Source organism: Lithobates pipiens, unplaced genomic scaffold (assembly GCF_037356315.1).
Source record: "Lithobates pipiens isolate NorthernLeopardFrog02 unplaced genomic scaffold, aLitPip1_a1.2 Scaffold_19, whole genome shotgun sequence".
NCBI lineage: Eukaryota > Metazoa > Chordata > Amphibia > Anura > Ranidae > Lithobates > Lithobates pipiens.
In genome coordinates, this window is record NW_027507764.1 from 208,504,521 (window position 1) to 208,523,962 (window position 19,442).

At 41.8% G+C, this 19,442-nt stretch overlaps 1 protein-coding gene across 2 annotated transcripts in view; it reads right to left on the reverse strand.

Annotated features, from left to right (window-relative positions):
• Positions 1-2,422: 2,422 nt before the first annotated feature.
• SEPTIN7 (septin 7) overlaps positions 2,423-19,442 on the reverse strand; it is a 124,976-nt gene continuing 107,956 nt past the window's right edge. The window contains exons 10-13 of one of the 2 annotated variants that reach the window (XM_077491667.1): positions 18,247-18,267; positions 13,867-14,002; positions 12,808-12,947; positions 2,423-3,511 (exon numbers count right to left, since the gene is read on the reverse strand). In XM_077491667.1, the coding sequence (XP_077347793.1) occupies positions 3,472-3,511; positions 12,808-12,947; positions 13,867-14,002; positions 18,247-18,267 (337 nt within the window). In that variant the 3' untranslated portion in view covers positions 2,423-3,471. The remainder of the gene's footprint in view (positions 3,512-12,807; positions 12,948-13,866; positions 14,003-18,246; positions 18,268-19,442) is intronic. The other variant, XM_077491668.1, reaches the window with a different exon arrangement.

Sequence of the window (19,442 nt, forward strand, 5' to 3'; positions counted from 1 at the left end):
CCTCCATAACCTACGGCCGCCCTCATTTTTTTTTTTAAATGCTTTCCCGCGCGAGCCTCAGATCCCATGGGATCATTCTGAAGATGGCGAGAAGGGAGCCTGGAAGCCATCGAGTAGGGCGGCGTGCTGATCTTTTTTCCCCTCCTGGCGTTTCTTCCTCGTGAAGAGGGGGAGAAAACGGCACAGGTGGGTGGGTGTCTGGTGAGGAGTAAACCCCCCCAGACTTACCAGAGTCTGCTGCTGGCTGGAGGGAAAGGAAGCTGCTGTTCCGGACACAGCGTGATCTCTTGAGGAAGCATGAAAAGGTATCTGCTCCATACAGCCCCCAGTGGTGACACATAGGAATGAAAACATTTACTAACTTAGAGACATTCATAATAAAATTTAAAAATGTCTTAGAAAACTCCTTACCTTTCCCGCCACAGGGTTTTCTGTGGTAAAACCAACAGACCCAATCTTCACCCTAAACGGTGGATTCCGTTAACAAACCTTCAGGAGCTGGGGACCCTCAGGGAAACCCATAATCCTGGACGTGTAATAGCACCAACGCCAGTAAAACTTTATGGCCCTAATACCAAAAGTACTGGATCCATGGGGTCGAGCTCTCTAAAGAGAGTGGTTACAGGCAAAACCTTGTTTCTTCGGATACGAGGCCTGGGTACCATTCAAATTGGCCTAAAAGACACTTTGAATGGATCCGGCTGCATGGCTAGCCCCAGCAAGGATTGCTCCAGTGGAGCTCAGCACATCTTTACTCGTGACCAACACCTTAGACACTGGCAAAAAAACTGAGGTACTCCCAGTAGTGGGAGGGGTTATATTATATAGGGAGTGGACTTCCTGTCTTAAGGCGTGCCAGTGTCCATCACCTGAAGGTGGCCTATAACCACATAGTAACTACTATGGCACTGTGTCCCGTAATGTACGATAAGAAACTATGGCTTTTATTCCACCAGCAGGTGGAGAGGTAGTCTACTGGTTATACATGGATTGAAATCCAGCTGGTTCAGCATGGACCTGCTAAATTTTGATCCATATGTGGGCACCCTTGTTGTACAGAAGTCTATGACTCGGCTTCTGCAGAAAAACCTGTTGTGGGTTTTCTGAACGATGAGTGCCACTGGCTATAGCAGGCAACACTGATAAGTGTGTGCCAACGATGGGAAGGCTCCCTGTTGTCAGAACAAAATAGCACAGCTGGACCGATTACCCTATCCACCTCGAATGTGTGGATTGGATCATTTCTCTTTTGTTCAACCCACAGGTTTAAAAAAAAAAAAAAAAAAAAAAAAAAAAGGATAATGGATGGCCTGTTTAAGATGAAAGAAATCCGTTCACTCAGTGACGTTTGCCCTCTTCACACTTCTCAAACTGCTTAAGCTGTCCATAGAGGATTTGAATCTCAGCAGGGACCGGCCAAGATTCAAACCATCTATGGGCAGGCTGATTGTACCAAAGTTGCCCCATTGATCAACTTAGGCACAACCAGAATGTCGGATTTATAGCCAGAGGCTATAGTCACTAGCAATAATCAATGAATTCTCCCAGAAGAGAACACAATAGCTCTTCAGGAGGGATCCCCCCCCCCATCAATAGTAGCTGTGTTGATGGGGAAATCGAGCAATATGGATGCAAAAAAAATTAAAAGCAACCTTGTCTGCTGTGCTGTTAAAGTATTGAGAAGCCTTTTGTCATTTTATTGAATTAACATACAGAATACAAAAAAAAAAGTAAGCTCTTATATAGTAGGACAAATTCATTTTTTGTCAAATGGTGGTAATGTCCATATGTTGTCCCAAGGCATATTTCGCTAGGAACCCTGCCTGGAGAAGCTTGACAGCCACTCATGCTGCCTCCTAGTGGTCGTTGGCCTTACCTGGCTCATTGATGAAGCACAGCACCCCAAGTAGATAAATATTGGATGGAAAGCAGCGAGGAAGTAAAAAATAAAAAGTTCCTTAAAAAATAATGAAAAAAAAAAAAAAAAAAAAAAACTCACAACATCCATGGGGCACTGGGCTAAGCAAATTCATTTTGAATGGGCTCTCAACACACCTCAATGCACAAATCTCACTCTAGTGCAAGTATGTTTACAGAATATTATACATACACACACAGTATATATACTGTATACATGCATACAGTATATTATGCAACACATTTTCGGTGTCAAAACACATCATGGACAGAATAATTTTAGGGTCAGTTCCAAAGTGATGAGCTGTAAAGGTTTTTAATATGTCCTTGATTTACAATTTTGGTTATGGTGGCCAGCTAAAAAAGAGTTTAATATTAATGAAATAGAGGAATTAAAATTTACTCAAAAGCATTTTAGTTTCCTTTTGCACGTCACTGCACATAGGTTACTATGACCATGGTAATAAGAATTTTGAATAAACAAGGTAAGAAACCATACTTGCTGTATTACATCACAACATTGTTTATTATGTGACTTTGTACAGTACAAACAAAAAAAAAAATACAGAAATGCAGTATATGAATACAACTAAATGCAAAAATTGTGATGTTCCTCTTCTTGTGAGGTCACGATTCCCATTTCTAGCAAAACATAAAATAGACTGCACAATAAGGAGGAAACAGAATGTTTGTTAATTTTATCTAGAAATGACCTATAAATGCACCATTCCTGCTGCATTATCACAAAACTTAGGGAAGTATGTAAAGATGCAGAAAAACAAAACAAAAACAAAACAAAACAAAAAATACAAATTAAAAAAAAAAAAAGTTTTACTCATTGGTTCCTACAGCAAAGAAATAATATGTAGATTAATTTAGTAGGACCGATAGTTGGAAAATATCTAAGGTAAATGTCATTATAAAAGGAAGCAGTAATTAGACTCTCCTGGTTAAAGAATGTAATAAATGGAGCATATATTTTAGATATTGCCCAAACATAAGAGATTGGTCATGAAACAATGGAGAGAAAATAAAAAAGCCATCTGTGCACTGTAAGCTTATAATTCCCATATGTACTTTAAACAATGGAAGTGTCAAAATAGGGAAAAGTCAAAATTACAAGAAACTGTATGCATGGAAGTTTTTGTATTACATGTGCGCAAGTTAGCAAATGCAATAAAAGTATGGCATTTTATCTTCATTGTAAGCCAGAGTCCTTGTATTGTGGAATATTCTGCTACCAGCCCCCAGATATACAACCGTAAAATGCTTTTATTTTCTTGATTTTAAAATGGAGACATCAGTTAAAAAGAGAAACAGAGAGGGGAGAAGGGAGCATTGCAGCGTCTAGTTCTCCAGGTATGCAAAAACCTTAAACGATTCAAGGCATCTTAATATCCATTGAGAATAATAAGAAAAAATAAAGGTCATGCCATTAAATCCAACATTAATGGATGCATCTGGTTTCAAAAGTGGCTGAATGGTTCCAACAAACACTGATGTCTGGGCTGGCAAGTTGGCAACTGGTAAAAGGTATAGTGGTGGAGAAATGTTTTAAAAGATCTTCCCTTTCTTCTTGTTTTTCTCCAAGGTCCTATAAAAAAAAATATATATATATATATAAGAATATATTCCAAAATATAACAAACATAATTAATACTCCAGAACTACTCACAACTTGATTTATGTGGGAATTTGAAAATTCCAAAAATTATTCTGCCACAGGGTTTCTTAAAGGTTGTACCTACCCTTATTGGTTTTAGGCCTCAATCAGACAAGTGGCTGGGGGGTGAAGCGTAGGGGGGATGGCTTGTGGTAAAAACAGGTTGAGCTTCCACCCCACCTAAAAGATAACATGCAGCCATCCAGGTTTGTACACATGGCACAGAAACAATTATACCCCCAAATCGCATTTAGCAGACATTATTGCCAAATGTGACCCAATTAAGTACAAGAGGTCCTGCTGCCAGGGTTTGGCTTGCAGTTACAATACAGCATATACATCAAAAATACCTATTCAATTGACGGGGGAGGAGTATTGCCAGTAGAAAGCCTGCCAGCCACTGCAATAACGCACACTGAATAACAATCAACCACCGTGTGAAAGACCCCTTACTGTCAGGTTGAAGCCTTAGTTGGGGAAGGATTTCAGTTAGAACTAGGGCCAGAGGTCATATGAAGTCTGACAGGCGCTGCTTGTCAACTGTATAATTGGTAAATTGAGTGGTAGGGTAAAGCATGACTTGTAACTGTCAGACATAAGGTGACCTCTGACTGCTTAGCAATGGCTTGTGACTTTTTTACTGACAGACTTCTTTTAAGCATATGCTAAGCAAAGATATGAGCGTCCTCCACATCTAGTTGCTGTTTGAGACACACAGTGAAACTAGAACTATTTGCATTAACATTTTTTCCTTTCCCATTCATTACAGGACATTAACCTGGTAAAACTTAGAGAACATGCAAACAGAAGACTAGGTGAGACCCTTGCAAACCCCAAGAGACATTTACAGATCTAGTACAGTGAGCTTTAACAGGAAGTGTGGAACTTGATACTTGGTGATCTAAAAGCCTTTTTCCCCCCTAAAAATAACAAACATGTTATACTTACCTGCTCTCTGCAATGGTTTTGCACAGAGCAGCCCAGATCCTCCTCCTCGGGTTTCCACACTGGTGCTCCTGGCTCCTCCCTCCTGCCCCCAAAGCAGGTGCTTACGACTCATGGATCTGTGTGTCCTATACACAGAGGTGTGCCCCCCACCCCTCTCCGATTGGCTCACTGGCTGTGATAGACAGTACAATGGCTCCTGTTGCATAAAAAAGCCAATCAGAAGTGCAAGTCCCCGGAGAGACAAGGCTCGCGTGGACATCGCTGGATTGGGAGGGGGGGCTGCTGCTCACAGAAGGTTTTATACCTTTGTGCATTAAATGCACGAAGGTAAAAACATTGTGTCTTTTACAACAACTTTAAAGACTAAGTTTGAGTTTCTGAGCCACGGAGGAATGGTGGAGAATGATCAGGAATGACAAGACATGTCAGTGTTTATAAATGGAAGCAGTAGAAGAGCTAAACCCGAATAGTCCAAACATCCAGGCAGTGAAAGGAAATTCTCTTCTGTTGCCAGAGGAAAGAACAATGTCCCAATTGAGGTGGAAGGCCGAAATCACCTTAGGATGGAACAACGCTCTGGACCGCAGCACTACCTCATCTTTGTGTAAGATAAGCAATGGTTCTTTATAGGACAAGGCTGCCAGCTCAAGTACACCAGATATGACGGCAACAAGAAATGCAGCCTTACACATTATAATGGAAAGGGGAAAAACCCTGACTGGTTTAAAATGTGATATATGAAGTATAGACAGAACGAGATTCAGAACACAAGGAGTCACAGGAGGAAGAGACGACCTAAACAAAAGATCAAATAAGAAAGTTGCGGTCTTTGAAAAAGGCAAGGGAAGAGATTTGCCCCTTGATACTCAATGCCAAATGTTATCCCTGGCCTGTCTGCAGAAAGATACAAGATAGCCGCATTCAACAGCAAAATAGTTGCCTTTCAATGTCTTTAATGTCACTGTGATTGATGTGAACAAGCACGAATAGTTTGTGTGAAACACGTCATCAAATGTTCCTGTGATACTTGCCTGGCAGGGTGACAGTAAAGAGGTTGAAAGGCTTCTATTTGGTTGTGGTGTGTGGCCATTTTCTTCTTTCGTGTATCTGCTACTGTTGGTGGCGAGCACCTGCAGCAGCCAGCCTATTACAATTTGCCTGAGCAGTGTGCATATCTTGTTTGGACTGTCTGCAGAAAGGTCAGGATTCTTATCACAAGAGTATTTCCTGGAGTGAAACTTTCTTTCCCTGCACCATGCAAAATATGCCTCCTATGTGTGATTGTAGACCCTGCGGAGGTAGATTTTCAAGCTTTTAACAGTGTGGGAATTACCCAGAGAGGGCCCTGTCCCTCAAGACCTGGATGTTAACTGGCCATACTATCACATTTAGTGCCTGGTAAAGTTAAAGACGTTGGGATAGAAAATCAGGCTGATCCAGTAGGGTCCACGGCATATCTACTAGAAATCTGACCAAGTTGAGTTCCCTATCCACCTGGGCAAGTTTGAATCTAAGCATTACTGAATTGCCCTTTATCTCGATTCTGCAAAGTAGACAAGGAAGGAGTTTCAGAGGAAGAAAGGTGTAGTTCAACCTGTACTGATCCCATGAAGCTAGTAGTACATCCACTGCTTCCTGCAGAGGATCTCTGCATCTGGAGACAAGCCTTTCCAGTTTGTTGTTGAACTTAAATATTAGGTCAACATCCAGTATCCCCCTACTTGTGACAGGGGTCCGGACATACTTTCAGTATAGGGACCACGAATGATGTAGGATGTATGCTACTACTGTATCGCTGTCCGGCTAAATCCAGATTGGATGACCCTCCAGGTTGGGGGGGGGGTTAATGTGGTAGGGACAACAAGATCGCCTTCAGCTCCAAAATGATCATCGCCATCTGTATTACTCGGGTAGCCATTTCCCTGCACAGACAAGGCATCTGAGCTGCCTTCCTAGCCTGGCATCATTGTAATTATCAGTTGTAAATCTTTCAAGCATTTTGGAAGAAGTATTTTCTCAACTCCAGAGCAGAATTTTGAGGCTACTAGGCCACAGATGGTTCTTGGTGTCAGGAGAATGGATTAGTCTAGAGACTAAACCTATTTATTCCTTGATGACAGGCTGAGTTGTAGGGGTAGTAAGTTAAACTTGCCAAACTGTACTGCCTGGAAAGAGGCTAACATCAGCCCCAGGGAAAGCAAAAGAGGATTGTGTTGACGCTCAGACTGTATCATTTGAAAAAACAAACACAAACTTTGATTTGAGCTTGGTCAAAGATGAGACAGATACTCCAAGTAATATGTCGCATTGACTTCTGAAAGTGCATGATTCAACCCAACCTTTTTGAGGTCCAGAATGTTTGCATCACATTGTCAGTCATAATTTGAACTGACCGTTCCCTCAATAGTTTGTCCAGATATTCTCGGATGAGAATGCTCTGGGAGCATAGCAAGGGCAAACACAGGTGCCAAAACCTTGGTAATTACTTGGGGGTGCAGAAAATAAACCAAATCGTAAGGCTAAAAACTGATAGTGTTTAGCCTCCACTGCAAAAATGGAGGTAGCGATATGCTAAAAAGACTGAGCCATGCAAATATGCATCCTTGATGTCCACAGATGTTCAAAAGATCTGCAAGAGCAGTACTGAGATTTGCTAGTCAGTGGGGAGACCGACAGATTGATCAACATGAAGCAGTAAGAGAGGACAGTGAGCTGAACTTTAGCTTGTAGCCCCTAGAAATTACATCTCTTACCCAGGCGTCTACAAAAAAACCTTCCCAGCTTGAGGTTTATTCGACTGGGATAGGCAAATACGCTTAAAGTAGCCATACGCTTTTCAGTTTTCATCAGTCAGCTGACGGAAAAAAAAAAAAATAATACTAAAAACAGACTGCCCCATTCAAGGTGGCTAGGGACACACACACTCCTGTGCTATTGTATGGAACTTCTTTGCTGTCAGAATACACTAATCAACACTGCAGCCAATTGGCTGCATGCACTGATCTAACTAAATGTACCAACCGTTACGGTCAAGAGGAGTGAATCACTAAATTGAATCTGCTCTAAAAACAGGCGTCCAAGTGCCCAAATAAACATGGGTTCTCCTGATGCTCAGCCCACACAGCCTACTAATTAAAGAGTCTGCAGAGAATGGGTTACACTAGCAGTTGTGCCAGAGGCCTTATGTCCTAGAGCAGTGATGGCAAACCTTGGCACCCCAGATGTTTTGGAACTACATTTCCCATGATGCTCAGCTACACTGCAGAGTGCATGGGCATCATGGGAAATGTAGTTCCAAAACATCTGGGGTGCCAAGATTCGCCATCACTGTCCAAGAGGGCGCCCAGTGCCCAAAGGCCACATTCCAGATGGTCCTCTCCTTTCCAGCAGGGTCTGGGTATGGCCTCCAAAGCGATTGTTGAGGATACGTTAATCTGGACAGCTGCATAAAGAGACCAGCTCAGCAGCACGTACACAAAGTCTTAACTGAAGAAAACAAATCTCAAAAAAGAAAATGGCTAGTAAAAATAGTTTTCACAATAGAAAGTACTAGAGATGCACCGATGTCCGATTTTTAAGAACGAGTACCAATACTTTATCAGGTACTCACCGATACCAATTACCGCTACCTATTTTTTCATGCAGTGAGGTACGATTTGAGCCCATACAAAATGAATGTGCTCAAATCGCACTGCAAAGAGATTTCTTTGCACGAGATTTGAAGTCACTAAGACAAGCTGGCATTGGTGCAACTGTAGAAAGTACTCCATTCTCATAGGACACTAGCAAAAAGGAGGCTTGCTGGCAGTGGAAGGGGTCATTACAGGCTGGCCAATATTTATTTTTGCCAGTCAACATTAATATTCCCATTGCATATGTTTCTGGAATGGGCTTATGGATAGAAGGTGCTGCAGCAATAGCCAGCTGGAGACCGAAAACCTCAGACCAATGTACATATTTACCAGCATACCATGAATCTTCAAGTAATATCCGACGGTCTTACTCAAAAGTTATCACATTTCAGCGAAAGAGTGCAAAGTTTTGGAGCCATGCAGGACCCCTTCATCAGGCATGTGGTTTTTTTTTTTTTTTAAACTAGAGTCCAAGGATAGGAAGAGGTTTGCAAATAAACACACCCTTATAAAATTTTGAATCTAAATGGCATTTGAGAGATTAAGGAAAAAGGGGTTAAAATTAAAGTTTTCCTTCAAAATTACACAAAATACTTGTATTCTGAAAACGATAGTTTGTTGCTATGGAAACAATTGCAATTCTTATGCTGATCCCTTTTATAGCTACATTGCTATGACAACATTCAACATGTGCTGTCAGATATTACAGAAGAATCTCTTGGAAATGTTAGAATGGTTACATTTGATACTTAGAAAAGTGACGCTGTTAAATGATCGCATATGAAAATTGATTAGTTCATTTTTACTTTATCCTAACAAAAATTGATTTAAAGATAAAAGGCTGCCATGAACTAGACCCGAAAATTAGGTCTGATTCACACCTATGCGTTTTTAGTGCTTTTTGCACTACAAAACATGTTCCATGGAAAACCATGTTAAATGGACTGTAGTGAAAATCTGCAAAATGCACAAAAAATGCTTAGGTGTGAATCAGGCCTTACAAAGAAATGAAGGGTCGACAATTTTTATCATAGGTGTATTTTAAATGATAGACAGAATGGCAACCAAAAATTCAGAAAAAACACAATACAAATGTAATAAATTGAGTTGCAATTCAGTGAGCAAAATAAGCGTTTGATCCCCCTGCCAATCAACAATAATTCTAGCTTTCACAGAGTGGGTACAGTGTGTGCTCAGGTGGTACACAGATTAGTCCTGTCAATTTAAGAAGGTGCTCCTAACGACAGCACGTTATTTTTATAAAAAGACACCTGTCCACAGAATCTTTCTTCCATACAAACCTCACTAAAACCATAGAGCTGCCAAAGGATGTCAGGGACAAGATTGTAGACCTTCACAAGGCTGGAATGGGCTGCAAGAAGCTTGGTGAGACGGAGACAACTGTTGGAGTCTGGAGCTCCATGCAAGATTTAATCTCATGAGGTAAGGATGATCATGAGAAATGTGAGGGATCAGCCCAGAACTATACAGGAGGCGCTTGTGAATGATCTCAAGGCAGTTGGGACCACAGTCACCAAACCATTGGTAACAATACGCCCTTATGGATTGAAATCCTGCAGTGCCCACAAGGTCCCCCTCCTCAAGAAGGCCCATGTACAGGCCCATCCGAAGTTTGCCAACACCTAAATGATCCAGAGAAGCATTGGGAGAAAGTGCTGTGCTCAGATGAGACCAAAATTGAGCTCTTTGGAGGAAGAAAAATGCTGACTGACTATGACCCTAAGAACACCATCCCAACAAACAAGCATGGAGGTGGAGACATTATGTTTTGGGGCTGTTTCTCTGCTAAAGGTACAGGCCAACTTTGTTGCATTGTAGAGCTGCACGATTAATCGTATAAAAAAAAAAAAAAAATGCAATCTCAATGCAAATGCAATCTCAAAAATTCAAGTAAAAATCGCCTCCGATTCGTCCCTCAAACTGAGAACACGGACACACCCGGACTGCCTGCTGCGAGCCGCAGCCCTCTTCAGTGTGAATCCAGCCTGAAGGTCCCAATAAGCACAGTGGCCTTCATCCATAAATGGAAGAAGTTTGAAACCACCAGGACTCTTCCTAGAGCAGGCGGCCCGGGCAAACTGAGCTATTGGGGGAGAATGGCCTTAGTCATAGAGGTGCCCAAGAACCAGATGGTCACTCTGATAGAGCTCCAGCGTTTCTCTGTAGAGAGCAGAGAACCTTCCAGAAGAACAACCATCTCTGCAGCACCCCGCCAATGAGGCCTATATGGTAGAGTGGCCAGATGGAAGCATCTCCTCAATAAAAAGGTACATGATAGCCCACCTGGAGTTTGCCAAAATGCATTTATAGACCATGAGAAACAAAATTCCGTGGTCTGATGAAACAAAGATTGAACTCTTTGGCCTGAAAGGCAAGTGTCATGTCTGGAGGAAACCAGGCACCGCTCCTCACCTGGCCAATACCATACCTACAGTGAAGCATGGTGGTGGCAGCATCACGCTGTGGAGATGTTTTTCAACAGCAGGAACTGGGAGACTAGTGAGGATCGAGAGAAAGATAAATGCAGCAATGTACAGAGACATCCTTGATGAAAACCTGCTCCAGAGTGCTCTGGACCTCAGACTGGGGTGAAGGTTCATCTTGCAACATGACAACGTCCCTAAGCACACGGCCAAGATAACAAAGTTGTGGCTATGGGACAACTTTGTGAATGTCCTTGAGTGGCCCAGCCAGAGCCTTGAACCTGATCAAACATCTCTGGAGATATCTGAAAATGGCTGTGCACCGATACTCCCCATCCAACCTAATGGAGCTTGAAAGGTCCTGCAAAGAATGGGAGAAAATGTTACAAAAATAGGTGTGCCAAGCTTGTAGCACTATACTCAAAAAGAGTGGTTGTTGTTAACAAGTACCGTATATACTCGAGTATAGGCCGACCCGAATATAAGCCGAGGCCCCCAATTTACCCCCAAAAAAACTGGCAAACTTATTGACTCGTGTATAAGCCGAGGGTGAGACATGCCTGTCCATCCCTGTGTGTGTGTCCGTCCATCCCTGTGTGTGTGTCCGTCCATCCCTGTGTGTCCGTCCATCCCTGTGTGTCCGTCCATCCATCCCTGTGTGTGTGTGTGTCCATCCATCCATCCATCCCTGTGTGTGTGTGTGTCCATCCATCCATCCATCCCTGTGTGTGTGTGTGTCCATCCATCCATCCCTGTGTGTGTGTGTCTCCATCCATCCATCCATCCATCCCTGTGTGTGTGTGTGTCTCCATCCATCCATCCCTGTGTGTGTGTGTATCCATCCATGTGTGTGTGTATCCATCCGTGTGTGTGTGTGTGTATCCATCCGTGTGTGTGTGTGTGTATCCATCCGTGTGTGTGTGTGTGTATCCATCCGTGTGTGTGTGTGTGTATCCATCCGTGTGTGTGTGTGTGTGTATCCATCCGTGTGTGTGTGTGTGTGTGTGTGTGTGTGTGTGTGTGTGTGTGTGTGTGTGTGTGTGTGTGTGTGTCCAGCCTACCTGTGTCCCGAGCCTTTGTCCCGAGCCTCCGTCCCGTGCCGTGCCTTGCCTCCGTCCCGTGCCGTGCCTTGCCTTGCCTCCGTCCCGTGCCGTGCCTTGCCTTGCCTCCGTCCCGTGCCGTGCCTTGCCTTGCCTCCGTCCCGTGCCCTCTTCGTCGGCGCCTCGGCGGCCATTGTAAAATTCAAAAGCCGCGCCTCCGCCTTCGCCTGTGATAGGCGGAACACTGAATTTCCCAGCAGCCTGTGTTCCGCCTATCACGGACATCGTATCATCCTCGTCCGTAGTACGAGGATGATACGATGTCCGTGATAGGCGGAACACAGGCTGCTGGGAAATTCAGTACGAGGATGATACGATGTCCGTGATAGGCGGAACACAGGCTGCTGGGAAATTCAGTGTTCCGCCTATCACAGGCGAAGGCGGAGCCGGAGGCGCGGCTTTTGAATTACAGAATGGCCGCTGTCTGTCTGCTCGACACGCTGATCGAGCGGGCAGACAGCGATGACTCGAGTATAAGCCGAGGGGGGGCACTTTCAGCCTCAAAAAAGAGGCTGAAAATCTCGGCTTATACTCGAGTATATACGGTAAGCTGTCGCTTGTGAAACACATCAACTGCCTGTCCTGTGTTTGTCTGATACACTTGTGACAATAAAGGTACATCAAGCAAGTTTTTTGGCATATTCAGAGTGCGACCATTTCCTTATTTTATTCACATTGGATAGTGGTGAGCTGGGGTCTGCACCTCTTATCCATTTGCACCTAAGATTTGCCTGGAGCGGCGCAAGCTCTTCTTTGGTTTCTGTTATACTTGAAAATAATTGAGGCTGTAGTTGGGGTCAAGGATGCGTCAACAAAAGATTGAGCAAAGGCTATGAATACTGATGTACATGTCATTTGTTTTAGTTTTTTTTATTATTTAATAAATTTGCAAAGATTTCAAACTGCTATCATGTTGTCATTATGGTGTGTTTGCAGAATTTAGAGGAAAATAAATTTAATCCATTTTGGATCAAGGCTGTAACAAGCTCTGAATTCCTTTCCGGATTAATACATACATACATATACATATATATATATATATATATATATATATATATATATATATATTATACACACACAGTAAGTTAACAAGCATTTCTAACCTTGAAGAGTTCTGCTGTTCCAGTATGCGTTGCTGAGTCTCCCAGTTGACCTTCTCGTCCTCAAACTGGCGTCTCTTTTCTTCCAATTCTTTGTGCTGAGCTTCAAGGTTCTTTTTCATCTGCTCATGACGTCGTTGAAGCTTAAAGGACATGGGAAAACAATAAAAATCTAAGCAATATGTGTAAACACACAAAAAATACCAAAAAGTACGAAAACAAAAAGAAAAAAAATGGGATTCAATCGAACAGTAGAGTAATGGTGCGGTTTGTAGAGTTCTAAATTATAATAGGATCCACATGCAAGTACCAATCTGAAAACTTTCCAGAAGTCTAGAGCGTAAAATACCAAAATGAACCGTTTAAGTGATCAACGATATTCTGCTTCCATCACTACAATGTATGATCTCTGCAGATGCATGCCACTAGTTTACATAATGAATTAAAACCGAGTAGGGGAGGAACATTCAGTAGATGCCAACAAGCATCAGCACTTAAAGTTGAGTTCCACCCAAAAATGGAACTTCCGCTTTAAGGGAAGGTGATCCCCTGACATGCCACATTTTGCATGTCATTTTTTGGGGGTGGAGGCGGAACACTCTTTTTAGAGGGTGCCCGCTTCCACTTCCTCCCGGGCACCGTAAGTTCCTCTCCCCCTTCCCTCTTGGCAATCTAGGACACGTCACAGGTCCCAGATGATTGCCCGGCCAGTCGCAGCGAGGCTCGCACATGCGCAGTGCGTGCCCAGCTGTGAAGCCACAGCCAGGCGCCCACCATTACAATGCTGCATCGCTGGACCCTGGGACAGGCAAGTGTGCGATTATTAAGTCAGCAGCTGCAGTATTTGTAGCTGCTAATCTAATTATCTAAAGTCGGAACTCTGCTTTAAAGAACAGTTTTGAAGCCGATTATCATCATTCACATTAATAAAACTGCAAGCTGCGGCCATTACAAATACAAACATACAGCTGATTAAATGCTGCCTAAGCAACGCTTTTAAATATTGTTCATGGATTTCTAAACATTCTTTTTTTAGTAATAGATTATGAAAGATATACTTACTTCTGCCTCAGAGTCCTTCAGCTTCTGAACCTTTTCTTTGACTTTCATCTCAAATACCTGTTCCATTTCCATCTCCATTTTCTTCATTTTGGCCACATGCTCCCTTCTTTCTTCTTCCATCTGAGCCAATGGGCTCCTATAACACATGACAGCATAGGTAACTGAAAGGCAGCATGAAAATACACTTAATACTTAAAGTGAGTAAAATGATAACAGATGGGATGGTGAGGTATTGATGCTACCCGGTAATAACCACCATGATGCAAAGTAACCTGCCAATTAAAGACGACAACATCCAATCTGAATACACCAGAAGGATATAAACACAGATCAAATTGCATGGATTAGGAGATCACCTATACAGCAATTCTTCTGTATAAGCATATTCTGAGTAATGATGTTAGGTTTTGGACACACAAGCACTGGTGATCCGCCTCTATATATTTCTGCATTGATAAAATTAAGGGACCAGATAGAGCTAACCATTATATCATACCTCTTAACTTGTACGTCTGTATCAGTAAATCCAGCTGACATGTGGACAGGAGACAAACATTCCAAAAAGACAGATAGTTCTACAGAACCGTACATGGCCTATCTTATGTTCTCTGGCTTCTGTGTGAAATTAGCAGCTATAGGTAATATCTCCCAGAAACGGTCTACCACTTAGAGAAAGGGATTCAATTTTTTCAGATGATTTCTCTGCAGCTTCGATAAGTCCAATTTTTGACATAAGATATCTGGCTTCCCAATTTCTAGCAAAATAAACCCAGCAGTAGAGCCCTTTGTAATACCCTCTTCTAAAAGCCTTTGTTTCCCCAGGAAGTACAAATTCTACTTGTGACAACCCTAAACCTAAACTTTGTGTTGAGGCAACAAAGTAAACAAATTTTAATGTACAGGAACTACCAGTGATCCTGAAAACGCCAGCTGCCTGTTCTATTGATCCACTGGCTTAAAGCAGAACTGGGGAAAACTTTTTCCTCATGTCCTTGCTGATCTCCTACCGTCACTGACTATGCCATCCATATTCTTCTGAGATTTGTAGTTCCTCTGCAATTACTGCCAGGTGATATCAGGTTTGTAAGAGCGCTGGTTGCTATTCCTCCGATATCCTCAGCCAGAGGTTTTGTCACTGCCCACGTGTAGTTATCCACAGCAAGCAGGTATTTTTACTTGGCACAAATTTGCAGTGGGCGGGGGGGGGGGGGGGGGGGGTCTCAGAGCACCTGGTCTGTACCCACCCATAGAGGTGGTTTCCTCTCCTCTGCTCACTGCCAGCACCGCCCCCCATTTCTCACTGCAGAGGGGGGATAGTTACTAAACATCAGCTGGGTGACACAGCGGGGTTTTGGGCTGTGACAGATCTTGTATTTGAAACACTGATCGCTGTACAGCCCCGCCTCCTGGGCTGGCATTGGACCAGCGTGTTTGTCAAGCCCTGGAGGTGGGATGTTACTGTGATTGGTGTTTAATATACAAGATCTGTCACAGCCCGAGATGCCCCCCCCATCACCCGGGCCGGTGTCGCATAATGATCCCCGCTCTGCACTTATGGGCTCTGATGAGACTGCACTGAAGTTTGAAATTTCCATACATAAGGCTGTAACCTACCCAATTCTGTTTGTTACCGAGTAGTATCACTGGCTGGCTGCAGAATGAGGGGTGTGATTTATGTTGAAGAGGGCTTGTTCACATTTAACATGTACAGGCCTAGTGTACCCTCCCACATTCACTGCAATCCCAAAGGATTCATGGGAAATGTAGTGAGAGAGGGGAGTGTATGGTGTAATCAGTGTTCTAACAGCCCCTCTTTGGCAGAATAAATGATGCATTTTTTGAACTACAGAGCCGACTTCCTGAAAATTCAATCAGACTTTTCTATGGTAAGGAATTTCACAAATGTAATAACCGTTTAGTGCTTTGTGTAGGAGGGTGTAATAGGGGTTTTGCCAAAGCTGGAGTTCTGCTTTAAATCTTTACAGAGTCACTGGCATGGAACAGGAATGCAGATTAGTAAAATTGAGAGCATAGTCAGAAGTCCATTTCCATATATGCATTGTGGGTCAGCGATAAGTATTGAAGAAACAGGGTCATTAGGAAAGCTGAGTAACATACATTTACAAAGGTCAGCAAAAGCAACCTCATTTCATGATAGATTTCCCTTATTAAAACATAAATGTAGCTGTTGTTCACAAAGATTTTTGTATTGCCATTTTCTCAAAAAAGTATTCAATGTTTTTATGGGCAGGTCTAATCTTGATTGGTGGCTGAAGTAGTAACAAATATCCATACAATAAAAATTATAAAAGTCCCTTGATTAAAGGAGAAGTTCACCTTTTATATAGATAAAAAAAAAAAAAAATGCAAATCTTTTTGCAGGTTAAAAAAAAAAAAAAATTGCATTTATTATTTTTTTTTGCACAGAGTCTATAAAACATTGCCGGGGATCTTGCAGACTACGATACAGGCAGGCAGTCACCAAATTACAAGAAGAATCAAAAAAACAATGAGAATGCTCACCAGCACCCTTGCAGTTTATTGAAAACTACAAGCTGTTTGATATGGTGGCCGAACTCTGTGAATGAATACCATGGCCATGAGGGTGAAGCCTATACTTAAATTGTGACAGCTGGTGTCGGGAGAGGATTCCCCACCTGCTGTCACAGGGGGGTTGGGTGTGATCAGGGAACAGGAGGCAGGAGCTGGAACATGACTTTTTTCCACCATAAATACGGGTGGAACATGTAACATGTTCCAAAGGTGAACTTATCCTTTAACATTGATGTGCCTTTATTAACATTGAGGGTACAACATGATAGATATATATATATATATATATATATATTTTTTTTTTTTTTCTTCATTCCTTCTCCCCACATACACACACATAGCATTGTGCAAAAGTCTTAGGCTCTTGATAGTTCACTGAATTTTTTTAGATGGTCATTTCACATTCTCTGCATCAGTATGTCACACAAGTACATGTTAAGAGTTATCCTATTGCAAAAAGTGAATGCCTTTAAATTATTAGAATTACGTGTAAAAAAAAAAAAAAAAAAGAAAAGAAGTGTAGGCTCTTATAGGCATATAGCCACAAAGTGGTAATCCTAAATTCTACACAGTTTCCCCTCCATTTTTTTGCAGCAGACCGTTGTTTCTTAGATGAGCCATTCAAGCTCCTCTGCAGAAGAAAATATGGGCAAGGCTCATGACTGCTAACACAGTAGCCACTGAAACTAAGTGCAGCAAATAAATGCATCAAGCATTTATTTGCTGAAGGATGACCTAAAGCACTATAGGCTTAGGAGGACAGAAATCACTAGAGCCCTGGTACACCTACCTGCAAATGCAGAGCGGTCTTCCCAGAAGTGATCTTTGTGGAAGCACTGCAAACAAACCCCCCAGGTAGAAAGAAGCCAAATGACTCACCCACAGAAGAAAGCACAAAGGCAGTTTTTGTGCTTTTGCGTTTTCTTGTGTGGGTTAGTCATTTGGCTTCTTTCTACCGTGGGGGGAAGGCTTTTTGGTTGCAAAAAAAAATAAAAAAACAAAAAAAAAAAATGCAGAAGTTGTTCTGCACTAGTAAGACAAAATTTTAAATATTTGTTTCAGAAGGCAGTTTTCCTTGGAGAAAGGCACTTGGAGAAATGTCTGCAAGCAACAATCAAGCATGGGGTACTTCCCTGCCTGTTTGGGACTGCATTTCTGCAAATGTATTTGGTGATTAGGTCAAAATTGGTGCCACAGTCACTTGTTAGAAGGAAAGGCAGGTTCTTATACTCATCTAATACCACCACATGGAGGTATACGACTGGTCTCAATTTCCTGCAGAATGACAATGATCCCAAACCTACAGCTGAAATGATGAACAATCTGCAACAAAATAAAAAACAAGGAATAGTGTGCCCCCCCCCTCCCCCCAACAGAGTCCCGATCAATAGCATCTAACCATTTTGGGTATGCTTGCAAAGACAGTCAAAGCTGATGCCCAAACATATTTTTACCTTAATGCAAAGAATGCATGAAGGTTAAAAAAAAAAAAAAAAAAATGTAGGCCTTAGAACCACTTTAAACATTTTTCACAAGTACCTAAAACTTTTGCACAGTACTATATTCATATGTACACACAGAACACGGAATGATCTTTTTCTCACACTTTTCTCTGTAGCTTAATATTGGTAAGCAGGAAGTACCATAATGCATTTCTCAGTCAGGAAGTGATGTAACATTAATATTGTATTTCATAGCATGATCTACGTTATGCAGAGTCTGTTCTCTCAGCACAACAAAGATTACTACTACTAAAATCACAATTTAAACTGTGCCAATTACTTTATATAAAAGTAAATGTATGCAAAAACTTAAAGAACCACTTACATGCCTTCAACTGTGTCAAGTCTAAAAAACAAAACAAAAACAAAGAAACAAAAAAACAAAACACAAGGACTTAGCATGCTTAATTTAAGCAAATAATCAAAATTAATCAATTAAGAAAAGCTTTATTTGTGCATCTAGGACTTTAATATAGTGAGCAAGTAGATTAAATAATGTCAGTTTTAAAAAGCAACGATCACCAGGTTAGTGGAAACATACAAAATATTGGCCAGAAATAGGTTACTTCAGAATTTAAAGAGAGACAAGCTTACGTTATGTGCAAGAATTAATATGTGCAGTAGTGCATTGGTGACAGTGCCATCAGTTCACATGCATTTATATTATTCACTTCACATTCAAAAGTTAATAGGCATTAAACTAAAGGGACTGTATGAAGACTTGCCCTACTATACTTTTCACTGAAATGGTGTCCTAAAGCAGCCACCAGATTGATATTTTGCCTAACATTTGTATATAGGCCAGTTCCCCAAGCTGCTTTCTGGCCCCACCAATCACAAAGAAGAGTTTATGTGTATGCACATTCTGCTTCCAAAGGGTTAAATAGTAGTAATGGAGATGACTGCATTCACGTCACTGCATTAAGATTTCCATATTTCAAATCTTAATGCAGTGACTCTGGTCATCACAACTGCACATTTCACACCGGCATTGAAAAGATAGGACAGCTGCTGTGTACCTGCACTTGTTGTTCTTGCTAATGGAACTGTATTCAGTTGGCTACACATGGGTTGATTTTTTTCTTAAAAAAAAAAAAACTGCAAACTTAAGGAGTATCCAAAAATCTATGTCTGATTCTTTTATAATGCATACTCCAAAAGCGAAGAGTGTACAATGGGAAATGGAGGGATGTAAACGGACTCAGACAGCAGTATTTCATCATAGCGGTCTATGACAGGCAGGGAGAAATCGTTCCGACTTTGATCATACAGAGACTTCTTGTGCAGTTATCTTGATTTTTGGTGACCACATGGTGCAGTATGTTTTTTTTCCTCCTCAGCAAAGAGTGCTTTAATGTTCTCATAGACTTGATTATATGTTTACACTAATTATCTTAATCATTTTTATTTATATTGGAGCTATGATATGTATGTATACCTAGTTTTCTAAAAACTTCGCAACCATAGGAAAAATAAAACACTGGTACTGCTGCCCTTTTCATCCTCACAGTACTCGGTCAT